This window comes from Bombus huntii, chromosome 2 (genome assembly GCF_024542735.1).
Source record: "Bombus huntii isolate Logan2020A chromosome 2, iyBomHunt1.1, whole genome shotgun sequence".
Taxonomy (NCBI): Eukaryota; Metazoa; Arthropoda; class Insecta; order Hymenoptera; family Apidae; genus Bombus; species Bombus huntii.
Window position 1 is genome coordinate 19406229 of NC_066239.1, and position 15143 is coordinate 19421371.

The 15143-nt window shown below is 37.0% G+C and overlaps 2 protein-coding genes across 13 annotated transcripts in view; both read left to right on the plus strand.

Moving 5' to 3' along the window:
- LOC126878288 (protein NDRG3) overlaps positions 1 to 6092 on the plus strand; it is a 30499-nt gene extending 24407 nt beyond the window's left edge. For 10 of the 12 annotated variants that reach the window (XM_050640914.1, XM_050640915.1, XM_050640911.1 and 7 more), the window contains 5 exons: positions 247 to 535; positions 1282 to 1551; positions 1964 to 2048; positions 4415 to 4459; positions 5694 to 6092. In XM_050640914.1, the coding sequence (XP_050496871.1) occupies positions 247 to 535; positions 1282 to 1551; positions 1964 to 2048; positions 4415 to 4459; positions 5694 to 5839 (835 nt within the window). In that variant the 3' untranslated portion in view covers positions 5840 to 6092. Of the gene's footprint in view, positions 1 to 246; positions 536 to 1281; positions 1552 to 1963; positions 2049 to 4414; positions 4536 to 5693 lie in introns of all 12 variants that reach the window. The other 2 variants (XR_007695627.1, XM_050640912.1) reach the window with 2 other exon arrangements.
- A 5710-nt stretch (positions 6093 to 11802) lies between these two features.
- LOC126876531 (epidermal growth factor receptor) overlaps positions 11803 to 15143 on the plus strand; it is a 172889-nt gene continuing 169548 nt past the window's right edge. The window contains exon 1 of the mRNA XM_050639399.1: positions 11803 to 12624. Coding sequence (XP_050495356.1) covers positions 12543 to 12624 — 82 coding nt within the window. The 5' untranslated portion in view covers positions 11803 to 12542. The remainder of the gene's footprint in view (positions 12625 to 15143) is intronic.

Genomic DNA, 15143 nt, shown 5'->3' on the forward strand with positions numbered 1-15143 from the left:
CACGATAACCACCTAAGGTCAAGTGGACAATTGCTTTGCACGTACCATCAATTCCAATTCCTTTTCCTTACCGCATGTGTCAAACATTGACACATAACACAACTTCCATAAAATGTCCTTCTTGTATCAAATCCAAACCTAATATTTCTTACTGCGCATCCAACAGAGAAATTGTTACAAAGAAAAATTTGTTATATCGAAACATAAAAGAAAAATAAGACGCTAAATCTTATTTCCGTATTACAGTTACGTCTATCCGTCCATGGATGAACTGGCTGAACAGTTGCTCTTCGTACTGGGCTATTTTGGCCTGAAATCCGTAATCGGTTTTGGAGTCGGCGCCGGGGCCAACATACTAGCGAGATTCGCACTTGCTCATCCGGAGAAGGTTAATGCTCTGTGCTTGATAAACTGCGTGTCGACGCAGGCAGGTTGGATCGAATGGGGCTACCAGAAGCTGAACGTTCGTCATTTGAGGTCACAGGGCATGACCCAGGGTGTATTGGACTATCTGATGTGGCATCACTTTGGCAGGGTGAGAACATACATTCGCATATTTAAACACACTAACTATAGAAATTACACATTCTTTCAACGAGAGAGGCAGGCTATTACTTTTCAAATCCCTCGACGGTACTGTTTATTTTCTAATAAATAGTAAATAATAATAATAAATAGTATTACTATTTACTACTACTACTAGTAGTAGTAATAATAGTAAATTTCTAGTAAATCTAATAAAATATTAGATAATAGACTCTAACGAAATTGATGTTGAATTTAATATTGTGTTGAGAATGTATAATTACATGTTTTCCAATATTATTCATTATAGACTTTTTTTTCTAATATCGACAAACAGATCAATTAAACGAGAAGGTCTTAGCAATAAATTTCTAGCACGAAATAGCACGATACGCGTATATAAGAGAATAGGCGATAGCCTGGATGACCCACAAAGTTTCATCAAGGCAAGTTAGTTTAAGCAACGTTCACACGGAAACGTAGATCGATAAATTATTGACGAAATCGAGTATGCCGAAGGCTTATTCTATCGAGTGTTTCCAAGCAACGTAGGAAATTGGATCAGTGTTCAACGACAATTCCGTCGCTCTTATTATGCAACACGTAGCTCCTTAACGGAGTTACCACATATATGTAGGTATCGTAAAAAAAAAAAAAATAATGGAAGTAGATCGTGTTTATGGTGTAAACATTCGACACAACGAAGAAAAAAATTGTCAGAGATTCAGGAAGTATCACGTATAAAATTTGTTTCAGGGTACGGAGGAAAGAAACCACGACCTCGTCCAAGTGTACAAGAACTATTTTGAGCGTCGTGTAAATCCAACGAATCTAGCGCTATTAATCGACAGCTACGTTCGTCGTACAGATCTGAACATCACGAGGGAATTAGACCCGACGCGTAAGAAGGAAGGTCTGACGCTCGGTGTACCTGTGATGAATATCACCGGTGCTTTGAGCCCACACGTCGACGACACCGTCACGTTAAATGGACGATTAGATCCGATGAACAGCTCTTGGATGAAGGTAAGAGACATTTGCAATATTAATCACCCTCTGTGCTAAGAGACTGTACACATTTGGAGTTTAATTCCGCGGAGAGAGCTTTCATCAGGAATTTCGTGAAGTTGACTTAAAATTCACCTGATAACGTTTTCTCAATGAACTTTTAATTGCGAATTATTTTTAGCAAAATAATTCAAATGTACACAAATATAATATCTTTCTTTTACTATTATGCTATTTCGCATACCTACTACTGTTAATGGAAATTCAAATGGAAAATATTTTTACAAAAAACATTAATATCCTTTTACATGGATTATCATTGTTCCTTTGCTACTGTGAATACTGTCGCAACGTTAGATGTAACAGTGAAAGAGATTAGCTATATCGTTAACTAGATAATACCAACTAATTTAATTTGTCCAATTGACAGATTTCTGATTGCGGAATGGTACTGGAGGAGCAACCGGGCAAAGTAAGCGAGGCTTTCCGACTGTTTCTGCAGGGCGAAGGATATGGTAAGTGAGCGCCCTGACGAACCACGCTTTAGACTTTAATTATCAAATTGTCAAATGGTTATTCTCATCGATCTTCATCGGTATAAACGAATTTCGCTCGCGCCATGCTATTTTGCAAAAGAGCACGCGACCGCCTGATAAAACTAATACTAGTTCCCATTGATTGATATGTTAAAATAAAACTGGTAGTAAAATTCGAGTTAATGCTCGTTCTTTACAACCTTTACGACACGTAAATAAGAGACAACATTATTGGTTGTTTAACATTCCAAACAATGGATTAGCGTTAATGATTTCATGAAGACGTTCGCGTGCTCTCTTGCGTAACGATACGCGGAAATGAGAACGCAAGTGTCGTAAATCGTGAATATTCGTAGGCTTAAGTTCGTTAAATCGATTGCTACAATTTGACGAGTATCGGTATTTTTGGCCTATATACACGTATACCCGAATAAAAGCCAACACAACTAACGAGTTATATACAAAAACGAAAGAAACGTTTTATGATAAGCTGACCGAACGGATAATCTCTCATCGCGACGTTCCCGACTTCGGTAGTATGCGATCCAATAACGAAGTAACGCTTGTAAATGAAGTCATCCTCGACCACTTTGCCTTGGAACTCGCTAGACTGGTGCGGAAGTCGGTTTAAGCTGCATTTAGCTGTAGCGAGCAACGTTGTTTCTGTTCCCCCACCTTTAAATAGAAACGATTTTGTCGCAGACTTTTCTCTTTCTGACGTAGACGTTATCTATCGTGCAATCATATTCGAAGTAACTTGACGTTCGCCAATATCGTAAATATTTTTATCGCTTCATTGAAAACGCATAATAAGCGAATACAAAATGTGTTATCACCCCTTTAAACGATTAACGCTAATTACGCGAGTAATTGAAGTTTATTATTCTTTTTGGCTTCTTGATCACAGAAACACGATGGCACTTATCACATAACACAACGCTTTTACCACTACTATCGCCCAGTTAATATGCAACAGAACAGAAAGAAATAAGGTGTATTTATCGCGTGAATACAGTACTTCGCCGATGATACTACGCCTCGCCTATTCCTTCTAATTATTATCCAACTCCTTTTTACATTATCGATTCGCTTAAAACAAAGACTATGAATTTATTATTTATTTTACATGGTAGGTATCTGCGAATATTAGCCAAGTACGCCCGAGTTGTTCTAATTAAATTAATTAATTGTTCCTATCGTGATGATTATCGTTAATTAATTGTTGTTGTTACGATCGTCTCTGTTATACGAATAGAGTTTTCATGTACGAATGGCGCGATGCCAAGATGTTGTTAATCCTTGATGCATTAAGGATCGATTACGTGAAACGTTTTAAATCTCTTCAAAAAATAATTCTCAAATCGCTTTTTATTTAAACCATCGCATCGAATAAACCATTTTGATCTCTCTCTCTCTCTCTCTATCTCTCTCTCTCTCTCTCTCTCTCTGTCTAACGATCTCACCAGCATCCTTGCTACATCGAGATTTAACAACGTCTTCGATCATGTACTTTCCTTCGTTGGAAAGCCACTGGCTCGACTTGATAAATAAAAAGAGGTTTGAAAAAGGATTACGTTGAATTCATCACTTTAGTCTCACCACCATTTGTCATTTATTTGAGAGCTTAAGAAAAAAAAAAAAAAAAAAGAAATGATTATCGAAGGCAAATAAGAAAAAAAATACATGTTCACCGACTTGCGCCTTTATTTCCCACGCGTCTCGGATCGATCGAGTGGTACGTATATACTAATACCTAGTGCTCAACTGAAGTAGTCAGTAAAGTAGTGTCAGCTTTTTGGCTATTTTGTTTTGCTTCTCAATTTCTGCCAGTGCTAAGGATCACGCTATCGTTCAAGTAGTTTAGACAGAAAATATACAACGTATATTGTTCTGAAAGTACTTTAATAAATATCGGCAAGAATTTACGCTTTTACTGTTCGAATGGCTCGTAAACTGTTATGAAGTAGCATTAGAATTTCCGATCAAACGATTTATTTGATAATTTCTTTTTTAAGAAGAAGCGAATTTGACACTTACTTTGCAATGTAAATAGCCAAAGCGTTTCTTTGCGACTCGCGTCCATTTCATTCGAATAACAATTTCTCTGACTGCACGAAAGAAGATGAACATGGACGCTAGTCGCGATCTAATCGGTGCTTAATTTTTATTATTTAAATGTATCAGTACACGACAATCGGCCTAGCGATGTATCGCACCTAAGAATGATTTTTTTCAATGAGAATAAAAAAAAATTATGATAATATTCGCTATGGCTACGCTACGTTATGATCTGTTCCGTTTTTTGAATGTTTTAAAGAGAATTTGTTTTTTTTTATGCCTTTTAGTGGTGAGATCCCCGCGGAAGCCCATGACGCCGACAACACCCGAAGGTAATTGTAATTAGGAATTGAAGGCCGCAAGGAGTCAAGCGCGCAGTTGGTCAGTTAGGCCACGTCTATGTGTTAAGTAAGTCGGAATTCAAACTTTTATCGGGAGGTATTAACCGACGATGATGTACTAACAATATCATGGACAACCTCGGGTATATTCTCTCTATTTCTGTCTTCTCTGTCTATGAAGGATTATCAAAAGGCAACTAACTATTGTTCATTCTGTTAAACAATGCTAACTTTTTTTGGGCTGCAGATGTCGTGGGTTTATGTCTTCGGACTTACTAAACTCTCGTGCATTTCATGAATTTTGATACATTTTGTAGATACATCTTAGAATCGTCATCCCTCTCGCTGTTTGTTTTTGAATGAAATAAAATGTCGATTGAACTTTTGCACGATGAAACTATAGAATATCGACAAAAACACTTTTACAATTGCTTTGAAACGTATATGAAGAGTTACAGCGAGAGGATTAGTTCAAGATTGCATTGCATTTTCATATATTTATTCGACAAATTTTTTATTTAACGAATTTCTTAAAAATCTTCACTGCAATGAGGATTCATTTACTAGGATCACAAGATCATGGTGAAGTTTTATCGACTGAGTTCTATCATTGTTTGTTCTTATCGGTAGTTGGTATGAAGTAGCCTTTATCAATCAACGATAAATCAAATATCTTTCTAGAGACACCTTACTATCGCTTCCTCGTAGAAGTCGATCTTTTGAACGGAAGTATACCTAGGCTGTTTTCAAATTTTAAATTATTTAATCTGTTTTCTTATAGCAGCATATACTCATGGTGGGACATTAACAGATAGTATTTATAAAAATGTGCAATGAAAGAAAGACTCCGCACATACTGGGCAGTAGAATAGCGTACAACAAATTATGCCGAATCACATGCCTTGCACATAAAACAATTTCACTCTGACACACACGTGATTCTACCCTTCTTGTTTCTCGTTTTGCATGTGTGCCTTTCTATTTATTCTGTCCTCTTTATTTTTTCAATCTCTTCGTTCGATCAAGCTAAATGTTTAATTCCTTTTTAACGATTTTACGTTTCGACTTTTATCTCTATTTACGATACGATGAGTTTATTTGTTTTTGAACGAACGGAACATACATGTGGATACTTTCGTATTAGAAACCTCGATACGAGGATGAAGAATGTGATTCAGCACTCCAATTACTCTGACCTGGAATTTTCGTTTATTTTTCTTTACAGTGGCACCACTATCACCGTTGAAAATGGCTGACTACAGACTGGCTTCCCTCGAAGGACTCAATCATGTTTGCAGTAAGAAGATCGATTGGCCCACCGCCACTATACACATCACCGAGAATCCTATATCGGAGGCAGTCGTTTGTTAAATTTTTCTCGAGAAATTCCACAATTTACCATTGGTTATTTTTTTCGAATGACTAAGCATGCAATGAACTCGAAAGAAAAAGAAAATGAAGAAAACGAAAAAGAAAAACAGAACGACGCAGATCGAATCGGACATCGATTTTTTTTTCGAGGCTTCGTCGGAGCAACGATAAACGTGGTTCTAACTTCTAATTTTCGTTTATCAAGCTAACATCGATTATTCGATTTTTAGTTCTAAGCATATTTTTACTTTGATGTATTCGTTTTAAGTTTACTCTACTTCCCTTTTATTTATAACGAGACTAAGATAGTTACAAGCGGAATGAACATTTCCAATGGTACAAGATATTTTGTAGCAACCATAATGCACGTTTCACTTGTTTTTTTTCTATTTACGATAGATTAGGTTAGTCGGATAGATTTTATTTCAAATGCAACGAGGATTTTATCGTTTGAATCAATAATACACCGTTTACGCCGGTTATCGTCCACGGCACTTTTAAACGTTCAATATAATTCGGAATTAACACGCGAGTTCACTTTTAAAAAGCTGAAGACAATTTTTGCCAACACACAACGTGACAATTTTTACTGTTGTAATCCTATGCAATGTTTGTTCAGCGGAACAACGTATTTTTTTAAAATTTCAGCGAATATTATATCGCGTATTACCGACGGTCGTTTTAATAAGATGAATTTGAGATTAGGAATATGCGATTACAAATTACATCTGACGCATCGAAAGCCAACAACCATCGTATTCATCTATTCGCAGATACGGTTCTCGTACAACGTCAGAAACAACGAAATCATGGTTTTACTTAACTGCGACTTTTACAAAGGAACAAAATGAAAAAAAGAAACAGAAAAGATAACAGAGCAGAGTAACGATGTTCTGAACAGAACAAGATCAAGGTATTCAGTGTATAATGCGCGTGACAAAAAGAATTTAGTCTTGGTTACATAAGGACCGTTAATTATGGTTTAACGATGGATCGATTACGAAGGGTAGCGATGATCGAACGGTTTGATCAATAATTCTAAAAGTGTAAAAGTAATAATTATCCAAAACGATGTGCAAAAAAAATCGAATTGCACTAAAGACGAACATGTGTGGTAGCACTGCATCGTAGAGAAGCGCGCACTATTGCTTTCCGTGTTCATAAGGAGATACAAGAAACGACTGGTAGGTGCAGAATCAAGGGAGTCAAGTTCGTGGAAAGAGCATTGCGCACAATTCGAGCAGATATTCGCGTTTATTCAAACGAATCGACAGACAACAAAAAGCGTGATGTCTTTTTATAAATTTGAACCCGTCCAGCCGCGCCTACTAAAAGCTTTCCGTGAATCACGAGTAAATCGTCGAGCCTCGTCGTCGCTTATGCATCCTTATCGAATTTGACGAGCTGGCTTTATTACTCGCGATAAATCGACGATCGATCAATAAGACACGTTACACGATTACGAGCAAAATCGAACGTGTCGCTGACACGATTTGCAGAGAATTAAAGAAAAACAAGGTAACAAAGGTAGGTATCGACAGATTAGACGTGTCGACATCTTCGATGATGTCGTTTGTTCGTTAACCACGGACACTTTTCAAGTGGAGGAATGCAACAAAATAAAGCCTAAAGCAATCGGTCGTGACGAACGACCGTACGTGTTCTCTCGATAAAAAAAAATTCTCGTAGGCCTGCACGTGTGATATGTGCTTCGTGTTAAAACAGGGAGTCTGCCCGAGGATATTCGCGCGTTAAACATCCTCGAACGGCTAAATCCTATGAAATAAATAACGTTTCCTTGCCCGACAACGGAAGAAACGTTCGTTCATTTGTTTGCGCTCGCGCACCGTTCGCACCCTTTCCTTAGTTTCAAGCGTTTAGAAATAATTAGAAGCGAGGATGTATGTATGTATGTGAGCGTGTGTATGTGAAACCGAGAAAAAGAGGAAACGAACGTATGCGTATGAAAGCATGCGTCCGCGTGATATACATAGGAACGAGGATACGTAGATAATCGTTCAAAAAAGAAATAAAGATCGCAAAAAATTAAATAAAAAAGAAGTATCTGGTTCGATACCTCAATACGGTTCTACCAGGCTTCTTAAAGCCTTTAGCGTGATATGATAAGACGTGCCTGCTACATGATGTCGTACGTAGCTTTCGAAAGTTTCAACGCCTTTAGTTTTATATATTACGATTCCCGTACGTCCCGGATTTTCCCAATTTTCGCGCGTCCTTTCAAAACGAAAGCGTGCAATACGCTACATTCATGGTAATAATCGCCACTGGAAATTCCGCTGAATTCGGCTATCTGAAGCGGACGCTCGAAATTTCTTACATATCTTATATTTCAATCGAGTGAAATTCATATCCAGTCCTTTAATCAGTTTCAATTTTTTTCTTTAATTAGTTAATAAGTTGTGTAGAAATTATCTCTGTGTAAAGAGGATTCTACGAAAATTGTGGAACACGATAAAAAAGGATATACATAAAAGTTACGAAATTTCTTTGAAATTCCAAAACCCTGGCAAAATTTTCGTAGTACGGCATTTACGACCATCAATGGCGTGTACTGTGCACGTCGCTGAGATATACAGTATCGTTTCTCGATTAACGAAGAAAAAAAGAACGACGGTATTTTAATCGGAAAGTCGTAAAAGAAGAAGATGCGCGAAAACACGACGAAAGTCGAGACAAAGGACGTATCGAGGGACGAAAGGTTTAATCGTTTCATGTAAAAGAGAGTTTATAAAAAAAGAGCGAATATATTATAGATGTATACCTATGGCGCGTTATTTAGGCCGGCGAATTGAAGACAGATCTGTAGTCGACAGCTTAGTATTAGATCTTTCAGGCTCGATTCTTCGAGAGGATTGAGAAAATAAAGGTATGCACGCATTAATCATTGCTAAACCGCGAGCGCTATAAGAGTAACCGTAGCTTCGAAGGACCACCGACACATTACTATTAATCCCTTCGTTTCCACGTCGCTCTTGGAGCTGCATTATAGAAACATTCAAGAACGGATTAGATCCACAACGTTCAAGTCTCACAACGTTTCCCTATTAATTATATTTGATTGAACATATCGTGGAAAAGTGTGATACCATTACGCATTGTACAACCGTTCAACAAGATCTAATCTTAATCTTTAATCTTTCATTGATAATGTTCACGAGTACGCATATCATTAGTACGAATTAATTTACGAATTATATTATATTCGTTATGATTCAATGAAAAAGAAAGAAAGGGAAAAACAACAACTTATCGATATCCTGAGGATTCTATCGTATCTGCACTTTAATTGAAAATGCTAACGGTGATTGAATGTCTATAAAGCTCGAAGGGGGTGCAAAACTGACATGGTTGTTGGTTACGAAGGGCTTAAAGAAAAATTCATTTGCACACGGCCGTTCACAAAAAATCGGTATCAAAACGCCACTACAATCTCGCGAGAGGATAGCGATGTTTTTCTTTGAGGTGCTACGTGGAGCTTTTGCCTCCGAAGCAAATTTCCAAAAAATTCCTCGCGCCGTATCATCAAATAGATTGTAGCGGAAAAATATATTACTGACAACAACTCAAAGTAAAACAAGGTATAGTACAGTAAGCGAAATAAACTTAGACGGAGCTTGAGTATATCTATAAATATACAGGTTAAACAACACGTGCGCACCGAATATACATCTTGTTATTTATAATAAATGAACATAAAAAGAAAGAAACGGAAATTTTCTTATAAAATTTTCCTTTTCCTTTCTGAATCAAATTAATGTTTCCGATTACTGAACTTCTATTTAACTTGTTACACTCTACACAAAAAATATATTTGTTTATTCCATTTGTTTTTAAAAAATTATTTATTCCAAGAGATGTAGTATAAAAATTATGAAAAAAAAGGGGGAAAGCAATGAAATATTTCTTTATATTAATATGTATGATTCTCGAAACATCTAGGTAAATACGTGCGTGAATATTATTTTTTATTACGATAGTCACATGGTAAGTAAATTATAAAATCTATCTTTTTCTTAAGTTGAAAAAATATATCATTATTACCATTCATATAAAGCCAACACAGAAAAATTAACGAAAGATATTTTACACACAGACAAAGAACGTAAACGTGTTTTTCGTGTACATACGCTCTCTACTACCGTCTTATATCTTTGATAATAAACATATTCCTTCTTGTTTCTTTCATGCAAGAAAAAACTGCCAAAAGAACACGCATTATGGGTCCCGGATCTCATCTGGGAACCAGTGAGTCAGGAGGATCTGGTATAACGATTTAAAAGAAGCAAAAGAGCTTACAGGGAAAGAAATTCGCGATGAAAACATTTGTAAAAGATTTTAGAAGGATAAAATGTACAAATCAAACGATAATATTTCGTTTCCATATAAAATCATATAGGTACTTCGATTAGAATGAAACATTCGCTTAAAGTGAATCGCCATGTTGCTTTCCTTCATAATCGAACTTCACAATCTACGTATCGATCATATGAAAGTTATAATGGATTAGACATACGTACAACGATTAAGAAATTCAATAAGTTGAACCAATAATGTCAATAAAGGTTATGTCATAACAAGATTGAGATTCAAATATGTTACATGGGAATTATTTGTAACAAATACTTAATTAATAATACTTCTATGATTGTCAATACGTGATGACCAAAGTTTCGAAAATGTCTACGTACAGAAGTTTCAATCATCAGAATTTCATTGTATATAGGTATTCAACTGACAGTATTTTCTTACTTGCATCGCATCACCGTATGATTATGTGCCACGTACATCGGAAAAAACTTGCCACGACAAGTATAAGGATACTTCATTTGTACTTACCTGTTGAAAGATATCGTATAGATAAAAAGTCCCTTCCATTTGCAATCTCTATTTTTCTTCCATCCAAATCGTGCGAAGAACATGCCCTTTATTCACTCTATCTCGAAGTATCGAGATTTTTCCTATGTTTTCATAGTTGAAATTAAAGGTGAATTATCATTAAGCTTGCACTTTTCACTATTTAGACTCATTATTTTAACAACTAAACATACATTGTTAATTCACACCGGACACGTTTTGTTACTATTCTCCCTCGCAAACGTTTGTTTGGATACAGTGCTGCCAAATGTCAAATATCGAACTTTGTGTTCGATTGAAATCTCGATATACATATGTAAATAAAAACACCAACTGAAAAAAATGTATTTATCTTTATAAATTAACACGTGCTTCAAATTGTTTTAAATATATTTAATATTACAGATATACATGTTACATGATAAAAATTATTTACGGTTATTTATTTTCATCCGATAAGAAACCTTACATCGTTTTAAATTAATCGATAGAAAATCGATCGTAGACGTATTTTCTCTTTCCACCGTAGTTCATCGCAACCTTTTTGTATCAAGTTTTCTCTTGGGTACGCAGTTGCATGTGCACACGTACTCTAGATGCGTTCCTCGGCGACGAGAAACCAGTCTCTCGATGATTTTTGCGACGATCAAACGACTACTGTCTTCAAGGAATCGACAGGCCCGTATATGCCGACATGTCTTACCTGGCTCGATGGACAATGACCCGATGCATTTGAATTTTAACTGACAATCTGTGATTTTTAAACAATTAAACAAGTAAATCCTTCTATTCGTATTGTATGTACAATACGATTTTACAACATTACATCGATCGTGTAATGTCAACAATTAATGTAAGGTTAAGGTATGTCGATAAACATGGTTCGTATAAACACTAACAATATGATTTGATGAAATATTATTCATGTTGCAATCACGTATTTAAAAATCGATGTTTATATCTATGCAGGCACTTTCAGCGATGCCGCTTATCGATTCGTTGATCATCGGCGTTGTTCGTAAGCGTCCGTCAGGCCCCAATGTTACCGCCACCTGCCGTCTTCGAACGGAATCACGACTCGTCTTTGACAAGGCGCGCGTATTCTTGACTCGGCCAGCGTGGGAGTAAGGCTGTCCACCGAGAGACGCCTGAGAAGGTGGTCGATCAAGCGCTTTCTTACATCGAACCCAATTTCTTCGTATACGGTAGTCGAATTTTATTAAATTATCGTTCGATGAATATGTATTTTCATCGAACAAATCGCGAGTGAGTTTCGTCCATTCGAGTCAGTGAAATTGCAGTGTCTTTGTCACAGAGTGTTTAAGAAATCGTTCTTCCCCCGTGTGCAACCGGCGTTGTTACAAAACAAATCACGGTGAAAACGGAGTCGTTACGCGCGCATGCGTTCAAAACGCTTGAATTTGAACGTGGTTCGAATTTTTCGTGCTTCTTGCCTAATTCGAATAAGTAATTCGAATCGAGGAATATTCGCGGAACTGAAACGGAGCGTGTGTAGTACGATGCAGACTTTGAATTATTTGAAGTGGACTGATATATAGACCTGACGAGGAGATTCCGATGGAAGTCTAATTCACCTGATACCGTAATAAGCAACTTGTTACTACTTCTATGACACTTGATTCTCGATGTGGAACTATTTACCATCGCCCTGTTGTCGCTAAATCGTTCAGGGGGCGTCCAAAAAAATTCGGAGTGATATATAGTGCGATATTATTAAGTGTGCGGTGCTGGTGTAGTGGATATGCGTCGATCTTTATTGTGAAGGTGCCTGGGGAATTCTTCCTGGATTGAAAGGCCTGGATAAAAGATGAGACTAGCCAGGATCCTCGGGGTTTGCGTACTCCTCGTGCTGGTGTACGTCGTCAAGGCCGACGTCATCGAGGAAAGAGGTTCGTCAAATGTTTATTTTTTTTCTCTTCCAACTAAGAAATCATATCAAGTTTTGAAATAGGAACCTATTACCGTATCAAAACATAGCGCGTAAACATATCTTAGCGAAAAAATTAAAAAACACGAACGCTAGACATTTACGTGTATTAATTAGTTGATACACGTAACTGTTACTTATGGCAAATAGTTTCTTTTTATTTTGTAGCGTAAATTTATAAACAACGCTGTATATAGTTGAATCATTTTAACAATTTTTATTTGCTTTACATTACTTATGTGCTGAAAGAGCATCTTAATCATTTTTCATGCAACGTACATTTATAAATATATATAAATATATCACGCAATTGAATGAATAAAATATCACGCAATAATTGCTTTGTGATTCATAGTTTTGCAGCGATGTTTCATTTGTAAACATAAAACGTAATTTTTTTTTATCAATGTCTTTAATAAAATTGTCCAACAAATACAGTTATTAGAAGCGGCAACATTGGAAATAACATTCTTTTAATGTGAATTTCGCCAGATTAAAAATAATACAAATATGTACACTTTGAAATCTTCGCGATTTAGATACGTCACCTGTAGATTTCACCTGAAGCGCGTTATCAAACTCAAAATAAAAATCCCCTATCTCAGCAAAACAACAAGCAGACGCTATTACCTTACAGATAAGCAAATAAGAGATCCCTGGTAGGAACATATAGGCGTGATTCTCTTTCTGTGCTTCAATTTCTTTCTTCCGTTGCTCCACATTTTCGAATCAACGAAAAACATGTATGTTTATCTTTCTTACTTGATGATTAAAATACCAACAAGGGAACGAAGTAAATGTTTCGTTTCTTGGTAAAATCTATTGTAATTAATGCATTGGCTGCTTAACGACCTCAGATTCTTTCACTTTTCGTCATGTAGCCGTTGTGTACACCGTAAGTTAAATATATCTTGTTAAATGGCTAATTAAGCCTTAATAAGATCGGTTCACCCAGAGCGCTCGGCCAAGAATGAGGCCAATGGTACAACGTGTCTCGTTTGGAACTTTTGTTAAACCGTGAATACCATTCCTTAAGAATCGCGAGCTATTGCCAGGTGCTTTCTTGCGACTCGCTCTTTGTCATTTCAAACGATCAATTTGCAATCCACTTGTACACGTCCAATGACTACATACGAGTTTAATTAAGAATCGGTCCTCCAATCAAATGACACGCACAAACGATAATACGTCACGATTTCGCTTACTCGGTGCACGATTAGATTTGTTCGTCATACTCGTAGATATAATTACTATTTTAGTTCTCTCTGATATCGCGTTGTAGGCTTTTACATTCCTTCCATCCAAGCATGTAATCGTATTAGAGATTTAATACTAGCAGAATATACTGTATATACTGTGATTTATTTTCCGATCGATCTTTGTCCTCCACAATACCTCATTATATCGATTAATCGAAGATGTCGTAAAAAATTGTCGGGTAAAAGAACCACGTTGAAATGGCACACAGGCGACAAACCAAATATGGCGAGAAAATGGTAGAATCAAACATCATGTGCCGATTCTTCATTGAATTCTTCGACTGAGTATCGGTCGAGTGAAAAAGCTGTAGCAACCTGCGGAAGAGGCAAGAACGCGTTCCCTCGCGTTCTTGACGCAACGTCTCTCCTCTCTTTTCTCTCTTTAGTATGCGAAGGAAAGACATAGAGGAGCGGTAGTCAGCCAACCATGAAGTCGAGACTCGAATCGAACGCTACGATTTCGCGGTAGCTATGAAATGATCGGGACGCGAATTAGAAATATGTAACTGATCTTGGGACAGTCCAGGATGCTCTCCGTCAAGCGAAAGAGTAAAGTCGAAATAATAAAAGTAAATCTTTACGTCCAGAAATTTATCGTCCTGTCCTTTGATTCGCCTTGGATAATATATCAGAAATTAATTTCTTTTCACGAACACATTAGCATCGATGACGTTTGAACTATCGAACGAACAATTGTTAATAAACTGTTATAGCAGTCGTTGATTACTGTTTCGTTCTTGCTGTTTGACCGATCAAAGGAATGTTATCTTAATCAAGAATTATTCGGGTAGAAACTTGGCGTGAACGTGACAAATATCCTTTCACTCTGCCATTAGGATTATTTAGTAACAGCATTACTTCATGTTCCGAACCACTCGAGATGACATTCTCCTTCTTCCTTCGTATTACTCGTATGGTTCACACTTGTTAAAGTCGTTTACATGGGATTTTTTCACGTATCTTTTCGGAGGATAATTATTTTAGCAAACCTTGTCGCGAATGAGATCGTCGGGTGGAAAATTAGTACGGGATAGCCATGGCGTTCCCACGAATTGATAACGAGTCGCATGGATGCAAGGGAACGAGTCCGGGTCAACACCACTTGAACCGATGTCGATGACGACGATCGCCACCGATGACGCATCACCTCGCGAATCATCTTGCGCGATGATGTTTCCAAGTGATTTGACCATCGCGATGCTTCTTCTCTTACTTGTGACAA